This window comes from Silurus meridionalis, chromosome 4 (assembly GCF_014805685.1).
Source record: "Silurus meridionalis isolate SWU-2019-XX chromosome 4, ASM1480568v1, whole genome shotgun sequence".
Classification (NCBI taxonomy): domain Eukaryota; kingdom Metazoa; phylum Chordata; class Actinopteri; order Siluriformes; family Siluridae; genus Silurus; species Silurus meridionalis.
In genome coordinates, this window is record NC_060887.1 from 12,911,450 (window position 1) to 12,931,965 (window position 20,516).

The window sequence follows — 20,516 nt, forward strand, 5'->3', positions numbered from 1 at the left end:
CGAAAATTATCAACCAATTAAAACACCAGACGCTGTAGTTCTGTCACAGGTTGTCGGAAAACAGGTGGGAAACGCGAGGCGGCACTGGCGGTTACCGTAATGTATCGTGAATTAGCGGTTTGGTTTCCGCGTTTTGGATAGATTGTAATTTGTCACGTGGTCAAATTGCGCACGATTACGTTTATTTATTTATTTTTATCACAATATATACTTTAAAAAGTTTTGCGATTTTATTCCATCCAATGTGTACTTCACAAGTTTGATTTAATGCCAAGGAGCATTTTCATTTAAATATACACATTAATACTCCATTCTTTATGTTACGCCTTTTGTGTGGAAAATTTTCCTGTATATATATATATATATATATATATATATATATATATATATATATATATATATATATATATGTGTGTGTGTGTGTGTGTGTGTGTGTGTGTTTGTGTTCATTTGAATGTCTGATGATTGCACGTTGTAATTAATCTGTTGACCAAAAGTTTGTGCGCATATATTCTATAAATGACGGCCGCTTGACGACAACAAGGCCTTCGTGACTGTTTTGTTTTAGAGTGGATCTCCGTCAGAGTGGAGAGATCAGCATATGGTTTCTTTGCTTGGAAATAAAATAAAACAGCCATTATTGCTTTGTGATTAGTTATGTGCATGCAAGTTAAAACCTGCCATTTATATGGATATGTCTATAAGCGCTTATAACAGCTGCGCGGTGTTATTATACAGACTGTAAAATCTGTAACACTTTGAATCACGTACACTCACACCCGTGGTCCCAGCTTTTTTTTTTTTTACTCCTCCCTTTTCTCCTTTCCTTTTCTCCTTCCATCATCCCATCCTTCCCCTCCTCCTTTGCAGAGCGCGCGGTGTGTGTGTGTGTGTGTGTGTGTGTGTGTGTGTGTGCACACCATGGCGCTGCGCGTTAAAGCGTGTGTATACGTGGCGCTGGCTCTGGCCTCTGTGTGCGCCTGGTGCTCCGTGTGTCTGTGTGCGGCCAGTCCGGGAAGCTCGACCTCTCTTTCGGGCCTGCTGCCGCCTTACGACGAGCTCTACTATCGCGGAGTGCGGGCGTATTTTACGGAGGACTGGGAGAAAGCCGCCGAGTTCATTGAGCTGTCCATAGCTACCAGAGAAGCTCTGCTCAGGACCAGGCGCAAATGCCACGACGAGTGTTCATCTGCCGGGGACGAGATAGTGCCCAGTCTAGGTAACCTTTAGTGAATATAGGCATTAAAAGTAGCATTGCATTGCCACCTCAAAGCTCCAGGGTTCCTGATGCAGAGGTTCACATGATCTCCCTGTGTTTCCTTTGGGTGTAATTATGTGTGTACGTGATGTACGTGTCTAATCCTGGGATAAGCTCCAGATGCAACAAGATCTATAAAGCAGTACCTGAAGATGCAGGAATACTAATGTCCTGGGTGGTTTCTTATAGATATGACGTAATGATTTAGCCCAGATATCAGGGTGATCCATGACGTATAGTTTTAGTGTTTCTTTGCTCTAACAAGTCATTTTTTGTTTGTTGGACATCAATAAGTCATTGCGATTTGGTCCATAAGCACTCTGGTTAATGCATTTAAGAAACACCTGGCAACTTCTCAAACCCTGAAGCTTTAATGTGTCTCTATGAAAGGTAAAAGTAATGTTGAATTGTATTGGGGAATCTGCATTGGTTTTTCATGCATATCAGTTTCTAAATCCAGCGATCAGAAGTTCCCCAGCGTCTCTGTTAACCACATTTAACTGTGGTGAGCAGAAAAGTATCACAATACAACAATCCTTGAGGCCACATGGGGTTCCTGTCAACCAAGAACAGGAATCTAGCTACAGTGGGTATAGACCTACACCAGATATTTGACCCAAAACTCCACCATCTTCTTTCTGAGTCCCGTATTCTTATATTTGATTTGCGATTGGCTTGTGGCTTCATGGTTTTGTGCATTCAGCTGTTGATGGCTTGTGTGTATGTGTTTGTAGAGAAAGACAAAAACACCCTGTGGGACCTGTGGACGTTGGACTGGATCCAGCGGCGAGCAGAGTGTATAAAGTTTTGTTTGGGTCGAGCCGTCACTCCCGCCGGTCAGCTTCCCGTATCGCTGGATATCGAGTATGAATTTGGGACTCGCAACGCTTACAATTTCCTGCAGATTGCCTACTACAAGGTAGAGCAACGTCTCTGCAATTTAAAACCCAGCCCCCCACTGTGTTACTCATTAGCCACACATATGCACTAGACATCAGCATTATTTACACATTCTGTTAGCGTTTTAAGAGGAAAAACCAAGTTGCATTTACGCTTTTTTCTTTTTTTTTCTTCCCCCAGTTGAGGAAGCCGAGGAAGGCTGCTGCAGCCGCATACACGTTCTTCAAGGCCAACCCGAGTCACCTGGAGATGAGGAACAATATCGAGAAGTACCGGCGCATGGCTGGGGTTACAGAGGATGCCTTTGAGGACAGAGAGAGAGAGCTGGAGAAACACTGGGTAAGGCAAATGTGAGGACATGAGAGAGGCTGAGATACTGAGATAAGAGAAACGTGTAGGAACACTGAAGCTTCATGTCCCTCATGCGTCATGTTTCTCGTTCCTTCAACTGACCATATGGGAAATGTAGGAGTTCTATGATGCTGCTCTCACAGCGGAAAGTTCCTCCGACTGGCCCAGAGCGGTGAATAGCTGGAAGGAGTGCGTGAACGAGACTCTGAAGCAGACAGATGAGTGCAGAGCTCAGTGCGTGGTGACATCACAGCGCCTCCCAGAGGAGATCGATGGCATGGAGGGAGTATACGAAAAAGCTGCAGGTGAGAAGAAACTCAATCAATAAAACGAGTTAGTGTATGTAAATAGAAAAAAAGAATTGTGTGTGTGCTACATAAAACACGCAATTTGTATTATGATAGAGATTTTGTTTGATTTTGACTATAGGAGTATTGTAGTGCAAAAACAATAATATTATCTATGCGCAATATGTTTGATAGTGTAACTGCTTATTCGTGGTCTCTTTTTTTTCCTTCTTTTGTATTTATACATTGTGTTGTGTATATACTTTAATATGCTTCTACATTTTCTTTTTGTTTTTACATATTTGCACATTTCTTTTTTTCTTTGCTGCTGTAACACAGAAATTTCCCCACTGTGGGACGAATAAAGGTATATCTTATCTTAGTAACAAGACTGGGTTTTTATACCCCATAGCCCTGTCTCTGTCTCTGCTGGCATGCAAACAAGCATGTGTTTCCCTGGTGTCCATGCGGCCTGGACGGGTCTCTCCTCAGGAGGATTTTCTTCCAATGCAGCTCGAGCATCTTCATATCGCCCAGTATAAAGGTCAGAGCTTACTCATAGCTTGTTATATCATATATGTCATCCTGCTTGCTCTATAAAGACTCTTTATGCAATTGTTCTGCTGAATGTACCACTCTGATGGACAGTAATTCCGACTGCAAGGTGTGTATTCATGTGTTTGCACTTACACAGGTAACTTGTGGTAACAGGTAACAAAGCGCTTAATATGATCCTATATAATAATTTTTTTCTGTGTATATATTCTCTACAGATTGTTAGTATGTTTGCATAGTTGTTTACTTATTTATATACTCTTTGAATGCCTTTTGTCTTATGTTCACTATTGTCTGATGTTGTAACACTGGAAGTCCACCCACCTGGGAGCAATACAACAGCAAATTAAGTAATTATTACAGATGAAAATAGTCTTATCATTTAAAAAAATAGTTAGAAATGCATTCAAAACACTGACATTGGATCGTTTATTTGGCCGTGTGCATGCGAGCTCACTGGCTTTTTTTCTTTCTTGTAATGGTAGAGGGGGACCTGAAGGGGGCAGTGCAGACATTGCGCTCTTTGTTGCTGTTTTACCCAAAAGATCCGGAGTCACTCAGTAACCTGCAGATCTATACGGAGTCTCTGGAGGGCGACACTGAATCACAGACCACAGGCCCTTCACTGGTACTGCATGATGATGTTAATTTGAGAAGTCAAAGCTATAGTGTTTAATCCCGGCTTTCTTTTTGGGATGTGGTCAGAAATAAGTATTTAAACTGTCAAACAAAACACAGCAAATATATATTGTCAGTGGTTTTGTTTTCGCCATGGCTTAACACTTAATACTTAGCTGACCTGTTCTGGAAATGATGTTTTCTGAAACTATGTAAATTTGTATAGTTGCTTTTAAAGGGGAAAAATAGATAATCAATAACGCGTCATATCTGTAGAAATTTTCATCAGATGATTGTGATCTGGAAGCAGCTTTTTCACAGTCTGATACTGGGTCATGAGCAGGTGGTTGGAGACCTCTGACCTTCAGTAACTAATGAATGAATGAATATAAAATTTACTACAAATCATGCAAGTTAACAACTTAACAAGATAGTACTAATAACTATGAATTACGGACCATGTTAAATACGGAACACTGTTTTAATTAGGATTAGGAAACACATTGTTCTCCAAATGTCCTTACGGAAAACTAGGAGAACCGTTATAACACGACGACCTTCTCTTTCCAGGAAATTTCTAACTATGTTAGCCGAGCTCTAGAGGAAAAGAAATTGCTTTACTTTGGAGTGGAAAATCTTGATTTCAAATTCTTTGACCCGGTAAAATTCACCTCTTAGTTTTCTGTTTGTTTGTTTTTTTTTAAATTCCTTTCTTTTACTCAAAGTATCTAAACAAGGTTTTTCATCCGGTCTTTCGCAGGACCTGTGGACACCAGAGGACATTGTTCCAGAGTCACTGAGGGAGAGCTGGAGGTAAGAATGATAAATACATTATATGCACAAAAAAACTTGGATACCTTTCTTTTCCAAGCCTATGTGGTTCTCCCCTAAACAGTTTCCACACACGATTGTAAAGCATTTCTTTGGATGCAGTAGAATTAGATTTTCCCTTCACTTGAACCACGAGACCCAAACCTGTTCCAGCTCCATGGTTTGGACTGGAAGATCTTGAGTGGCCTGACATAGAGCTCTGACGTCAACCCTATTTAACACCTATGGGATGAATTGGTATGCTGACTGCACCCCAGGCCTTATTACCAGACATTAGTATTTTTGTGGCTGAATGAGCACAAATCTACAATCTAAAATCTATTGGAACATCTTCCCTGAAGAGTGAGGGTTATTAGAACAGCAAATAAGGACTAAATGTGGAATGGGATGTAAGATTTGTATGTGCTTTTTAAATCCAATTTCACATTTAGTCCCCAGAAACTTTACCTTATATAATGTATGTTCAGGAACGAATACCGTTTATAGCACCTGACATCTTTCATTTATTATATTCAGAGCAGAGCGAGAACAGCTGAATGCGAAGCTAAAAGAAGGAGAGAAGCTGTTGGAGGTGGATGACAGCGGATTCTATGCTGGTGAGTGTGCAGAATGTGAACGTGTTGAACGTCTTGCACTGTCTATCGAAATCCTATCGAACTCTCTTTGCCTTAGGAGGTCCAGTTCCTCTGGTTGGTGTGACCATTACGATGGATGACGAGACCCTGAATGGAACCAACCGTGTTGTGTTGGATGGCGTTTTGTCCCAGTCTGAATGTGACACTGTGATACAGTTAGCCAACGTAAGAGGATAAATCGTATTTGTTTCAGGTTTTTTTCTGTCACAATGAGTGGTTTGGGAATATCCAAATCCGGATGCTAAGAAATTGATTTATTTTTACATTAAATAATTTGATTTTAACTAAAATATTATTTTCTATTATGAAGGTATTTTTGTTCTTGTAACTCATAACAGTTATACATACTTTTAAGTTGATTTCTGTCAAATACTAAACCAAAACGAATCACATCACTCTCGTTTTAGTCTCTTTTAACTGACTTTCTGTCTATTACAAAATACAATGGGGCTTACAAGTTAGTACAGTTGTTTTTAAAACCATTCTTTTACATTCTGTTTGTATTTCACCCCATGGTATTGTTGGTAAATGTGCTTTTGTAGTGACTTGTGAAGTCGATGCCTGTTTAGCATGTGTCTGTTATGTATCTCACTGTTCAGTAAATGGTACAGGGATCAGCAGGGTCTTACCTCACATCCTGTTGCACTTCTACAGATTGCTGCATCGGTCGGAGACGGTTACAAGGGACGGCGTTCTCCACACACGCCTCATGAAAAATTCGAAGGCCTGACCATCTTAAAAGCTTTTAAGGTGAACAGAAACTAAAAAAGACATATATCTATTAAAATAAAAACCCGGCTCTTCTAAGAGCACTGAGAGCGAATTCTCCGTCTTTCAGTTGGCGCAGGATGGATTGTTGAACCAATCAGATGCCAAGTTGTTACATGAAGCAGGCGAGAGAGCAAGAATCCTAATTCACTCCTATTTCAGGAGTCACTCGGCTCTTTATTTCTTCTACACACACCTTGTTTGCCGCACTGCCATTCCAGGTAAACAAATGCTCCATCGCTTTAAAGTATAAGACTTTACTTGTGTATGTGGACACATTCTATAGGGAATGGATTAAAGTTTGTGTGTACGTGTCTATGTGTAGGACATCAGGAGGGACGCTTGGATCTGTCTCATCCCGTCCACGTGGATAACTGTATACTGGAACCAGAAACCAGACAATGCTGGAGAGAAGCGCCTGCATTCACACACAGAGACCTGAGGTACATACACTAGTTTGTTAATATAGCTATGTGTTTGCGCAAAAGAGTAGACGTGACGAACATGTGCATGATGTCTTTGCAGTGCAGTTCTCTACCTAAATGATGATTTTGAAGGAGGAGAGCTCTTTTTCACCGATAGAGATGCCAAAACAGTCACAGTAAGACATCTCTTGTCTCTACATTTGATATCCAAGTAACACCAACAGCAAGTTCTGACTGAATCAAAATGTCAATAAAACAATGTAAAGGAGTAAAACCATCAAACTACACTGATCAGGCATAACATTATGACATAATAACATTATGACTGGTGAAGTGAATAACACTGATTATCTCTTCATCATGATGAATGATAGTGGGTTGGATATATTAGGCATGAAGTGAACATTTTGTCCTCAAAGTCGATGTGTTTCTAAGCAGGACAAATGGCATAAAGATTTAAACAAGTTTGACGAGGGACAAATTGTGACAGCTAGACGACTGGGTCAGAGCATCTCCAAAATTGAAACTCCTGTGGGATGTTCCCAGTCTGCAGTGGTCAGAATCAAAAAGTGGTCCAAGGAAGGAACAGTGGTGAAACGGGGACAGGGTCAATGATGAACAATGCTCATTAATGAACGTGGGGAGCGAAGGCTGGTCCATGTGGTCCGATACAACAGACGAGCTCATGTAGCTCAAATTACTGAAGAAGATAATGCTGTTAATGCTCGACAGGTCAGGACTGTTTTGGCAGCAAAAGGGGGACCAACACAATATTAGGCAGGTGATCATAATGGTATGCCTGGTCAGTGTGTCTTTTGATATATTTATAGTTTGATAAAGCATATAGCTGATCTGTCACTTAACACAAAAATTGTTTACATTTCTTAAACTGAGGTAAATAAGATATAAACCAATTTTATAATTGCTATAAAAATAAATAGATAAACCCTAGGTTAACTGGGAATCTATTGCTGAGTAGCTAGGAAAGCACATACATCTTCACACTCTTTCTCCACCATGTCTGTAGGCCAGAGTGAAGCCCAGCTGTGGGCGCCTTGTTGGTTTTACTTCAGGACCGGTGAACCCTCACGGTGTCACGGCGGTCACGGCAGGCCGCAGGTGCGCTCTAGCACTCTGGTTCACCACGGAAAAACTTCACAGGGACATGGTAAGAAAATCTATTTTTGAAATGCAGAAGATATGAGGGATGCATTTCTAGCCAATTAACAAAAGCGTTATAGTTTACCCGCTTGCTTGTGTCTTAAAAGTGCTTTTTCTGATCTAGGTCACATGATGAGGCTAAAATCTAAATCTTTTAATGGCATCATTATGGCATATTAGCCGATACCAAGACATTTGTCTTCAAATTAAACAATAAGGTTGTAGACCTTCACTCCATTAACCTCCCTAAAGGTACAATGTGGTACCCCATGATTGAGGATTTCCTTATTAATTAGATTTTATGTATAAACAGTCACATTCTATACCTTCATTAAAACTGACTATAATTTTACACTGCAGTAAATGACTCTTTAATTTATGTATTTCTTTCACATTTTCTGGTTTCTCTTTTTGTGCCGATGCATGCTAGTTACGCAGGTGTGTTGCTATTTATTGCCTTTGCACACTGCGGTGGGCAGAGGGGTGCAAAAGAGGGTGTGAAATTCAAATCAACCAACACGGTGGGATTTCCAAACCTGTATAGGTCCAAAATTGTGCATAACCTTCCGCCTGAGATCCAGTCTAATGTTTAAATCCAAAGCAGCTAAGAGACTGTGCATCAGATACAGATCAACATAGAACAGCTTATTTAAATACTAGAATGCAGTAGTTGTTGGGGGTTTTTTTCTAGCTGGATTTAATACAATATTTGAATGATGCATACATCCCATACTGATCTTTCCTGGGCTATGCTAATTAGTGCTTGTTGACTATTAAAATATGATGGTAAAACCAGGCTTGCAGGTGCAACCATCATTCTTTCTATTTGTTTTCTTTGTAAACATAATGCACTCTTCTAATAATGTTGTTTTGGCCATTTCATGAGTGATTCCTTCTGCTTCGGTGCCAACATATCTGTAGTTGCTGGTTACATTGCATTAGAATGGTTATATAATTGGTGACACAGTGGTATGTAGAGACGTCCACCACAAACCATTTTATCACATTCAGTGTGTCCTTTATTCCATTAGGTGTATCAGGTTCATTTTTATCATATCATACTATGGCTGCATCTAAGAAAGCACTCCATAATGTCCCATGTCTTATATATACCACATGGTGTTAGCCTGCTTCATTGGCATTGCCACTTCTTTATGGAATAACAAGAATAACAACATCTGCTTGAAAATCCTTTATATAGAGTCCAGGCATTTTTACCCCTCCCTCTCTTGTGCATAAACAACACAATAGGTCTGGTCCATAGCTCTCCTCATATAGCTGGTATAACTATTATAAGACAATATAATCGAGACTGTCAAGCTCTACTTATGTATTAACTACACTCTCTTTGTGACATCTACATTTTTGAATTCTAATACAGGCATGATGAATAAGTGTGAAGCGTTAGAGTTTGTGTCCATGTCATCGTTCGTGTGGTTTCAGGAACGAGAGGAGGCTGAAGCCATGTTTGGACTCGAAGGAAAGGAGGAAATGGAGGAAAAGGAGGAGTCCGATAGCAAACACGCACCTGCTCGCAGTGGGCGGAGCCAGCCGTCTAAAGTCAGAAGCAAAGAGAGGGAGAGGGTATCGAGTGGGAAAGACGAACTTTGAACGGGATTGAATCTCTGACACATGACTGAATCCACCCAGATCGATGATCTTTTTACGAACATTTGATATTCACTCCAGAAGTATCTCCAAAGCTCTGTGTGAAAGTGAATTATTTTCCTGTATATACGTGTGGCATCAGCTCATCCAGCATTGTGACAGTGGTCTGACAATGCGTTATTTGATTTTTATTGAACATTTTTCATTGAATAAATACAACTTAATGGGATAAACTGGATAAAAGTTTTGTTATTAAATGAATGTGTGATTTAGACAGAATGCAAGATTGACAAGCATGTGGAACAAAGGTGATGGTCTGCACATTAACACTGATAAAAAATGAAAGGCAAAACACTTGTGAGAGGATTTTTGCGAGGAGTGTTGAGCAAGGGGGTCGGAGAGTGAGATCACAGATTATCCTCCACATGTGGGTGCATTTGTTTATGAAGCCTACAAAGCTCCCATTTAGAATATGGAATAATAATGCAGGCATGAAATCATCAACCAATCATCTTCATATATATATTTTATATATATATATATTTTTTTTTTTTTTTATATATTCATATTTTATATTTATATATTAGTTTAAACCCTGTAAATGCTGTTAGTTGGTGTGAAAAAGGCAGACGTAGAGGACAGGGGGTATGGAGACTGATGATCCACTGTGGAGGGGCCCTAAATGGAGAAGCCGAAATAAGAAGAAGAAGAAGAGGAAGAAGAAGAATTGCAATACGGTCCATTAAGCTAAAAGATGAGCCTAGAGAAGGTAATGGATTAAATAGGTGTTGATCCTCCATCAGTCACTAGAACTATTACACAGTGTTCAAGCCAAATGCTGAAAATAAATATCTTTTAATGTCAGCTCAATTTTTTTTTGTTAGTTTGTTTTAAGAAATGACTTTTCAGAGACCAAAAAACAGGTCAAATAGATGGTTATATGAAGCATCTGGAAAATATTTGAGTTCAATGCCTGATTATTTAGTGGCCACCTCAATTATATAAAAAAATAAAAACAGTAGAAAAAAACATTTTGATCTGGCTCTCATGGAAAAAATAAAATCACCAAAATGACTGTGACTATAAATATGTTTGTGCTTAAAATATGTCTTATACAAATCCTTCTTAAGAACCTTGTCTTTTAGTAGTTAAGTGACAATGTGTTGATCCAGGACATTAGCATGGTTCATGGTTCCACATGTTCCAATTCAGTTGTCTGTATTCAACTTCTCCGAAGGTAATAAGATGAAATAAGATTTTTTTTTAAATGCTCATTGTCTTATTAAAGAAACCAGACAGCGTTATTTTTATTAAATAATTTAAACAGAACTTTGGTATAAAATATTATTAATATCTACTGCTTTGTCAAAGTGTCAAAACACACCTGTGTGCACTGAAGGTCTGAAGCCCTTGTCTATCTCTCTTACTGTATCAGAAGACCAATAATCCAAACTTTCACATAATCTATCTATCTATGCCAAACACTCTCTTCATCCATCTCTCTTAATCTACCACATTCTTTCTCCATATTTTTTATCAGTCAACCTTTATTACTCTCCCTGTCATTCTGCCTGTCTATCTGTCACCCTGTCTTTCTTTTCTTTCAGACTGATATCACTATGAGCGTGCTTCTTTCTTTGCATCCATCCATATCTAACACACCCACATTATTGCAGGACCTCCTGTGTCTCAACTTCTTAAGCTTTGTTAAACAAATAACACTTTTTCAAGTCTACACCGAGCACAAACTATGTATAAAGGTCTACCTTCATATTTTCATTAAACATACTAAAGCATTTTTTTCTTACAGTTGCAAAACAAAGGTGTCATAAAATCTCTTTTAGGAACTGGTCAAGTCAAGCAGAGACAGGTAGAGAGTGAGGAAACGGTGTCTGGCAATGCTGCCATCTTGGAGATGCAAAAAGACACGCTTGAGTCATTTGCTTTGCTTATGAGTAAGTCACATGGTAAGCGGTGAATAATAAACTGCCATGCAATGATTGCAAATATGTTCCTCTGTTCACCGGCAGAACCTGCATCACTAATGTGTATGAGTACGGATGTTTGGGGTCTGTGTGTGTATATATATATATATATATATATATATATATATATATATATATATATATATATATATATATATACCCCAAACATTTCAAATGAAAATAATCGGTACAAACAATGAATATTTGAATATAACAATTTATAATTGTACATAAATTAAAGATTTAAAGGTTTTAAAATAGTAAAAATGATTATTGCACACTTTTGAGAAATCTTCACGGGTATAAATATGTAGTTTGATATGAGTAAGTCGTATTACTTTAATTAACATCATAATTTCTAATATAATTAACAAGCTGATGAGCACAAATATCAAAAATCCCAACATACTATATGATTGAAAATGTGTTGAAGAGCAATTCCTTATAATTACAACCATTTTTACCCACATCATCTATTCCCATGAGCCATGGTTGAACCTGGCAACGTACTTTCTTGACTTTTATTTTTCATAGGCAAATATCCCTCCTTCTTACATTAAATTAAATTGTGAATCAAATGCGTGCACACTGAAAGGAGCATGTTGTATTTCAGACTTCTAAAATAATGAAAGGTCATTCACAGTGGACAGTGTCCAGGATTCAAATGATGTCTAGGCCACATTCACAAACCCCTTCTCTCTCTCTCTCTCTCTCTCTCTCTCTCTCTCTCTCTCTCTCTCTCTCTCTCTCTTTCTCGCTCTCTCTTTCCCGGCCTTTCAGTTTTGATCCAGATGCAAAGAGCAGTCTGTACTTATTTGAGAGCACATTTGAGCCGAAAGGCCTTAAAATCTCACCAGTCTGGATTTGAACTCTCTCTAAACCCATCCTGCCTCCATCTTTTCACTTATCTCTTTCTCTTTGTCTCTTTTTTATTCTCTATTACTCTTTCTGTTTCTGTCTTTGTCCAGTACTCGAATCATCTCTACATAATCTTCTTCTGTCTCTCAAAGTTTGTGAGGTCCTTACACAATACAACATCCTGAACAATACAAAAAGTGATAAAACAAAAAGTGCACAAAATAAATCGCACAAACTCACTACAAAACGTATTTTGCCCGGGTTCAGGTGTAAATGACACCATTTGACTAATGTCCATGACGATTCAGTTCCCTCCCTCTAACTCTGCCTGCGCTTTCTCCCATTCCCCCTCCTCAAACAAATTTTAGGCAAACTCATTTGGTCATAAGAGCTTGCTAGAGACACTAACACATCTTAAAAAACACCAATAGCAGAAAAAGTGACCTCGCTTTATAAGGTAAGATTTAACAATAATAACAAAATTGAGTGTTACCTCTGTTTTTTTTTATCCTATATTGGGGTATGTTGTTATATTCTAAGATGCTGCAGAGATGTTAGAAGTCTTTTTTTTTCTATGAGTTCAGGATGTGAAATAGTTCAAGAACCAATTGAAACTCCTTCATTTTAATCAGTGTGTAGCCTTAAATGATCGTTGAATAACTTTGTGTTGCATGTATAAGTTGTAAACTGAAATCTACAGTGAGATCGAGACTGTGAAATTGTATTTATTTATCACTGCTGAATGTCACCTTGTGTCCCTTTATGTGCTTGAGAATTACATATTACAAAGATATGTAAAAAAAAAAACAAAAAAAAAACATTGGAGCCCAATACAGTCAGTGTGGTGGTGTGTTTTTTTTTTTTTTGAAGTTATTAATGTTTTCAGTGCGTGTGGTGGAATCAGTGTATGTTTGCGTGCATCCTTTTTCATGACCATTTGCAAACCAGTTGAGACGAGTTTGAATTGCAAATGGACCCCTAAAACAGGGAGGGAGTGTTTTGGTTTCAATAAAATGACCTTCCTATAGACGTAAGGACTATGATGCTCTATAAAGAGAAATGAACTTAAGATTTTAACTTGTGCTTTCCAATATTTCCTCTCAGAATATCTCCGCTCAGCTGATTTCACTTTCCGTCCATCTCTGTTGGTGGCTGTGCTTTACAACTGTTGCCATGGAGCCAAGTTGTTACATGAAGCAGGCGAGAGAGCAAGAATCCTAATTCACTCCTATTTCAGGAGTCACTCGGCTCTTTATTTCTCCTACACACACCTTGTTTGCCGCACTGCCATTCCAGGTAAACAAATGCTCCATCGCTTTAAAGTATAAGACTTTACTTGTGTATGTGGACACATTCTATAGGAATGGATTAAAGTTTGTGTGTACGTGTTCATGTGTAGGACATCAGGAGGGACGCTTGGATCTGTCTCATCCCGTCCACGTGGATAACTGTATACTGGAACCAGAAACCAGACAATGCTGGAGAGAAGCGCCTGCATTCACACACAGAGACCTGAGGTACATACACTAGTTTGTTAATATAGCTATGTGTTTGCGCAAAAGAGTAGACGTGACGAACATGTGCATGATGTCTTTGCAGTGCAGTTCTCTACCTAAATGATGATTTTGAAGGAGGAGAGCTCTTTTTCACCGATAGAGATGCCAAAACAGTCACAGTAAGACATCTCTTGTCTCTACATTTGATATCCAAGTAACACCAACAGCAAGTTCTGACTGAATCAAAATGTCAATAAAACAATGTAAAGGAGTAAAACCATCAAACTACACTGATCAGGCATAACATTATGACATAATAACATTATGACTGGTGAAGTGAATAACACTGATTATCTCTTCATCATGATGAATGATAGTGGGTTGGATATATTAGGCATGAAGTGAACATTTTGTCCTCAAAGTCGATGTGTTTCTAAGCAGGACAAATGGCATAAAGATTTAAACAAGTTTGACGAGGGACAAATTGTGACAGCTAGACGACTGGGTCAGAGCATCTCCAAAATTGAAACTCCTGTGGGATGTTCCCAGTCTGCAGTGGTCAGAATCAAAAAGTGGTCCAAGGAAGGAACAGTGGTGAACGGGACAGGGTCAATGATGAACAATGCTCATTAATGAACGTGGGGAGCGAAGGCTGGTCCATGTGGTCCGATACAACAGACGAGCTCATGTAGCTCAAATTACTGAAGAAGATAATGCTGTTAATGCTCGACAGGTCAGGACTGTTTTGGCAGCAAAAGGGGGACCAACACAATATTAGGCAGGTGATCATAATGGTATGCCTGGTCAGTGTGTCTTTTGATATATTTATAGTTTGATAAAGCATATAGCTGATCTGTCACTTAACACAAAAATTGTTTACATTTCTTAAACTGAGGTAAATAAGATATAAACCAATTTTATAATTGCTATAAAATAAATAGATAAACCCTAGGTTAACTGGGAATCTATTGCTGAGTAGCTAGGAAAGCACATACATCTTCACACTCTTTCTCCACCATGTCTGTAGGCCAGAGTGAAGCCCAGCTGTGGGCGCCTTGTTGGTTTTACTTCAGGACCGGTGAACCCTCACGGTGTCACGGCGGTCACGGCAGGCCGCAGGTGCGCTCTAGCACTCTGGTTCACCACGGAAAAACTTCACAGGGACATGGTAAGAAAATCTATTTTTGAAATGCAGAAGATATGAGGGATGCATTTCTAGCCAATTAACAAAAGCGTTATAGTTTACCCGCTTGCTTGTGTCTTAAAAGTGCTTTTTCTGATCTAGGTCACATGATGAGGCTAAAATCTAAATCTTTTAATGGCATCATTATGGCATATTAGCCGATACCAAGACATTTGTCTTCAAATTAAACAATAAGGTTGTAGACCTTCACTCCATTAACCTCCCTAAAGGTACAATGTGGTACCCCATGATTGAGGATTTCCTTATTAATTAGATTTTATGTATAAACAGTCACATTCTATACCTTCATTAAAACTGACTATAATTTTACACTGCAGTAAATGACTCTTTAATTTATGTATTTCTTTCACATTTTCTGGTTTCTCTTTTTGTGCCGATGCATGCTAGTTACGCAGGTGTGTTGTTATTTATTGCCTTTGCACACTGCGGTGGGCAGAGGGTGCAAAGAGGTGTGAAATTCAAATCAACCAACACGGTGGGATTTCCAAACCTGTATAGGTCCAAAATTGTGCATAACCTTCCGCCTGAGATCCAGTCTAATGTTTAAATCCAAAGCAGCTAAGAGACTGTGCATCAGATACAGATCAACATAGAACAGCTTATTTAAATACTAGAATGCAGTAGTTGTTGGGGGTTTTTTTCTAGCTGGATTTAATACAATATTTGAATGATGCATACATCCCATACTGATCTTTCCTGGGCTATGCTAATTAGTGCTTGTTGACTATTAAAATATGATGGTAAAACCAGGCTTGCAGGTGCAACCATCATTCTTTCTATTTGTTTTCTTTGTAAACATAATGCACTCTTCTAATAATGTTGTTTTGGCCATTTCATGAGTGATTCCTTCTGCTTCGGTGCCAACATATCTGTAGTTGCTGGTTACATTGCATTAGAATGGTTATATAATTGGTGACACAGTGGTATGTAGAGACGTCCACCACAAACCATTTTATCACATTCAGTGTGTCCTTTATTCCATTAGGTGTATCAGGTTCATTTTATCATATCATACTATGGCTGCATCTAAGAAAGCACTCCATAATGTCCCATGTCTTATATATACCACATGGTGTTAGCCTGCTTCATTGGCATTGCCACTTCTTTATGGAATAACAAGAATAACAACATCTGCTTGAAAATCCTTTATATAGAGTCCAGGCATTTTACCCTCCTCTCTTGTGCATAAACAACACAATAGGTCTGGTCCATAGCTCTCCTCATATAGCTGGTATAACTATTATAAGACAATATAATCGAGACTGTCAAGCTCTACTTATGTATTAACTACACTCTCTTTGTGACATCTACATTTTTGAATTCTAATACAGGCATGATGAATAAGTGTGAAGCGTTAGAGTTTGTGTCCATGTCATCGTTCGTGTGGTTTCAGGAACGAGAGGAGGCTGAAGCCATGTTTGGACTCGAAGGAAAGGAGGAAATGGAGGAAAAGGAGGAGTCCGATAGCAAACACGCACCTGCTCGCAGTGGGCGGAGCCAGCCGTCTAAAGTCAGAAGCAAAGAGAGGGAGAGGGTATCGAGTGGGAAAGACGAACTTTGAACGGGGATTGAATCTCTGACACATGACTGAATCCACCCAGATCGATGATCTTTTTACGAACATTTGATATTCACTCCAGAAGTATCTCCAAAGCTCTGTGTGAAAGTGAATTATTTTCCTGTATATACGTGTGGCATCAGCTCATCCAGCATTGTGACAGTGGTCTGACAATGCGTTATTTGATTTTTATTGAACATTTTTCATTGAATAAATACAACTTAATGGGATAAACTGGATAAAAGTTTTGTTATTAAATGAATGTGTGATTTAGACAGAATGCAAGATTGACAAGCATGTGGAACAAAGGTGATGGTCTGCACATTAACACTGATAAAAAATGAAAGGCAAAACACTTGTGAGAGGATTTTTGCGAGGAGTGTTGAGCAAGGGGGTCGGAGAGTGAGATCACAGATTATCCTCCACATGTGGGTGCATTTGTTTATGAAGCCTACAAAGCTCCCATTTAGAATATGGAATAATAATGCAGGCATGAAATCATCAACCAATCATCTTCATATATATATTTTATATATATATATATTTTTTTTTTTTTTATATATTCATATTTTATATTTATATATTAGTTTAAACCCTGTAAATGCTGTTAGTTGGTGTGAAAAAGGCAGACGTAGAGGACAGGGGGGGGTATGGAGACTGATGATCCACTGTGGAGGGGCCCTAAATGGAGAAGCCGAAATAAGAAGAAGAAGAAGAGGAAGAAGAAGAATTGCAATACGGTCCATTAAGCTAAAAGATGAGCCTAGAGAAGGTAATGGATTAAATAGGTGTTGATCCTCCATCAGTCACTAGAACTATTACACAGTGTTCAAGCCAAATGCTGAAAATAAATATCTTTTTAATGTCAGCTCAATTTTTTTTTGTTAGTTTGTTTTAAGAAATGACTTTTCAGAGACCAAAAAACAGGTCAAATAGATGGTTATATGAAGCATCTGGAAAATATTTGAGTTCAATGCCTGATTATTTAGTGGCCACCTCAATTATATAAAAAAATAAAAACAGTAGAAAAAAACATTTTGATCTGGCTCTCATGGAAAAAAATAAAATCACCAAAATGACTGTGACTATAAATATGTTTGTGCTTAAAATATGTCTTATACAAATCCTTCTTAAGAACCTTGTCTTTAGTAGTTAAGTGACAATGTGTTGATCCAGGACATTAGCATGGTTCATGGTTCCACATGTTCCAATTCAGTTGTCTGTATTCAACTTCTCCGAAGGTAATAAGATGAAATAAGATTTTTTTTTAAATGCTCATTGTCTTATTAAAGAAACCAGACAGCGTTATTTTTATTAAATAATTTAAACAGAACTTTGGTATAAAATATTATTAATATCTACTGCTTTGTCAAAGTGTCAAAACACACCTGTGTGCACTGAAGGTCTGAAGCCCCTTGTCTATCTCTCTTACTGTATCAGAAGACCAATAATCCAAACTTTCACATAATCTATCTATCTATGCCAAACACTCTCTTCATCCATCTCTCTTAATCTACCACATTCTTTCTCCATATTTTTTATCAGTCAACCTTTATTACTCTCCCTGTCATTCTGCCTGTCTATCTGTCACCCTGTCTTTCTTTTCTTTCAGACTGATATCACTATGAGCGTGCTTCTTTCTTTGCATCCATCCATATCTAACACACCCACATTATTGCAGGACCTCCTGTGTCTCAACTTCTTAAGCTTTGTTAAACAAATAACACTTTTCAAGTCTACACCGAGCACAAACTATGTATAAAGGTCTACCTTCATATTTTCATTAAACATACTAAAGCATTTTTTTCTTACAGTTGCAAAACAAAGGTGTCATAAAATCTCTTTTAGGAACTGGTCAAGTCAAGCAGAGACAGGTAGAGAGTGAGGAACGGTGTCTGGCAATGCTGCCATCTTGGAGATGCAAAAGACACGCTTGAGTCATTTGCTTTGCTTATGAGTAAGTCACATGGTAAGCGGTGAATAATAAACTGCCATGCAATGATTGCAAATATGTTCCTCTGTTCACCGGCAGAACCTGCATCACTAATGTGTATGAGTACGGATGTTTGGGGTCTGTGTGTATATATATATATATATATATATATATATATATATATATATATATATATATATATATATATATATATACCCCAAACATTTCCAAATGAAAATAATCGGTACAAACAATGAATATTTGAATATAACAATTTATAATTGTACATAAATTAAAGATTTAAAGGTTTTAAAATAGTAAAAATGATTATTGCACACTTTTGAGAAATCTTCACGGGTATAAATATGTAGTTTGATATGAGTAAGTCGTATTACTTTAATTAACATCATAATTTCTAATATAATTAACAAGCTGATGAGCACAAATATCAAAAATCCCAACATACTATATGATTGAAAATGTGTTGAAGAGCAATTCCTTATAATTACAACCATTTTTACCCACATCATCTATTCCCATGAGCCATGGTTGAACCTGGCAACGTACTTTCTTGACTTTTATTTTTCATAGGCAAATATCCCTCCTTCTTACATTAAATTAAATTGTGAATCAAATGCGTGCACACTGAAAGGAGCATGTTGTATTTCAGACTTCTAAAATAATGAAAGGTCATTCACAGTGGACAGTGTCCAGGATTCAAATGATGTCTAGGCCACATTCACAAACCCCTTCTCTCTCTCTCTCTCTCTCTCTCTCTCTCTCTCTCTCTCTCTCTCTCTCTCTTTCTCGCTCTCTCTTTCCCGGCCTTTCAGTTTTGATCCAGATGCAAAGAGCAGTCTGTACTTATTTGAGAGCACATTTGAGCCGAAAGGCCTTAAAATCTCACCAGTCTGGATTTGAACTCTCTCTAAACCCATCCTGCCTCCATCTTTTCACTTATCTCTTTCTCTTTGTCTCTTTTTTATTCTCTATTACTCTTTCTGTTTCTGTCTTTGTCCAGTACTCGAATCATCTCTACATAATCTTCTTCTGTCTCTCAAAGTTTGTGAGGTCCTTACACAATACAACATCCTGAACAATACAAAAAGTGATAAAACAAAAAGTGCACAAAATAAATCGCACAAACTCACTACAAAAACGTATTTTGCCCGGGTTCAGGTGTAAAATGACACCATTTGACTAATGTCCATGACGATTCAGTTCCCTCCCTCTAACTCTGCCTGCGCTTTCTCCCATTCCCCCTCCTCAAACAAATTTTAGGCAAACTCATTTGGTCATAAGAGCTTGCTAGAGACACTAACACATCTTAAAAAACACCAATAGCAGAAAAAGTGACCTCGCTTTATAAGGTAAGATTTAACAATAATAACAAAATTGAGTGTTACCTCTGTTTTTTTTTATCCTATATTGGGGTATGTTGTTATATTCTAAGATGCTGCAGAGATGTTAGAAGTCTTTTTTTTTCTATGAGTTCAGGATGTGAAATAGTTCAAGAACCAATTGAAACTCCTTCATTTTAATCAGTGTGTAGCCTTAAATGATCGTTGAATAACTTTGTGTTGCATGTATAAGTTGTAAACTGAAATCTACAGTGAGATCGAGACTGTGAAATTGTATTTATTTATCACTGCTGAATGTCACCTTGTGTCCCTTTATGTGCTTGAGAATTACATATTACAAAGATATGTAAAAAAAAAAACAAAAAAAAAACATTGGAGCCCAATACAGTCAGTGTGGTGGTGTGTTTTTTTTTTTTTTGAAGTTATTAATGTTTTCAGTGCGTGTGGTGGAATCAGTGTATGTTTGCGTGCATCCTTTTCATGACCATTTGCAAACCAGTTGAGACGAGTTTGAATTGCAAATGGACCCCTAAAACAGGGAGGGAGTGTTTTGGTTTCAATAAAATGACCTTCCTATAGACGTAAGGACTATGATGCTCTATAAAGAGAAATGAACTTAAGATTTTAACTTGTGCTTTCCAATATTTCCTCTCAGAATATCTCCGCTCAGCTGATTTCACTTTCCGTCCATCTCTGTTGGTGGCTGTGCTTTACAACTGTTGCC

The 20,516-nt window shown here is 38.2% G+C and overlaps 1 protein-coding gene across 2 annotated transcripts; it reads left to right on the plus strand.

Annotated features, from left to right (window-relative positions):
* The first annotated feature begins 580 nt into the window (after positions 1-580).
* On the plus strand, positions 581-16,728 carry p3h3 (prolyl 3-hydroxylase 3). 2 transcript variants are annotated; one of them, XM_046848343.1, is made up of 17 exons: positions 581-1,219; positions 1,993-2,177; positions 2,339-2,497; positions 2,628-2,814; positions 3,209-3,340; positions 3,837-3,979; positions 4,540-4,629; positions 4,730-4,782; positions 5,317-5,396; positions 5,473-5,600; positions 6,090-6,185; positions 6,274-6,319; positions 13,432-13,536; positions 13,640-13,757; positions 13,840-13,915; positions 14,764-14,904; positions 16,334-16,728. In XM_046848343.1, the coding sequence occupies exons 1-17, from the start codon at positions 922-924 to the stop codon at positions 16,499-16,501; spliced, it is 2,205 nt and encodes a 734-aa protein (XP_046704299.1). In that variant the 5' UTR covers positions 581-921; the 3' UTR covers positions 16,502-16,728. The 2 variants fall into 2 exon arrangements, with proteins under 2 accessions (XP_046704299.1, XP_046704298.1); XM_046848342.1 differs by lacking the exons at positions 13,432-13,536; positions 13,640-13,757; positions 13,840-13,915; positions 14,764-14,904; positions 16,334-16,728 and adding exons at positions 6,529-6,646; positions 6,729-6,804; positions 7,656-7,796; positions 9,233-9,400 and having other exon boundaries at positions 582-1,219; positions 6,274-6,424.
* Positions 16,729-20,516: the final 3,788 nt, after the last annotated feature.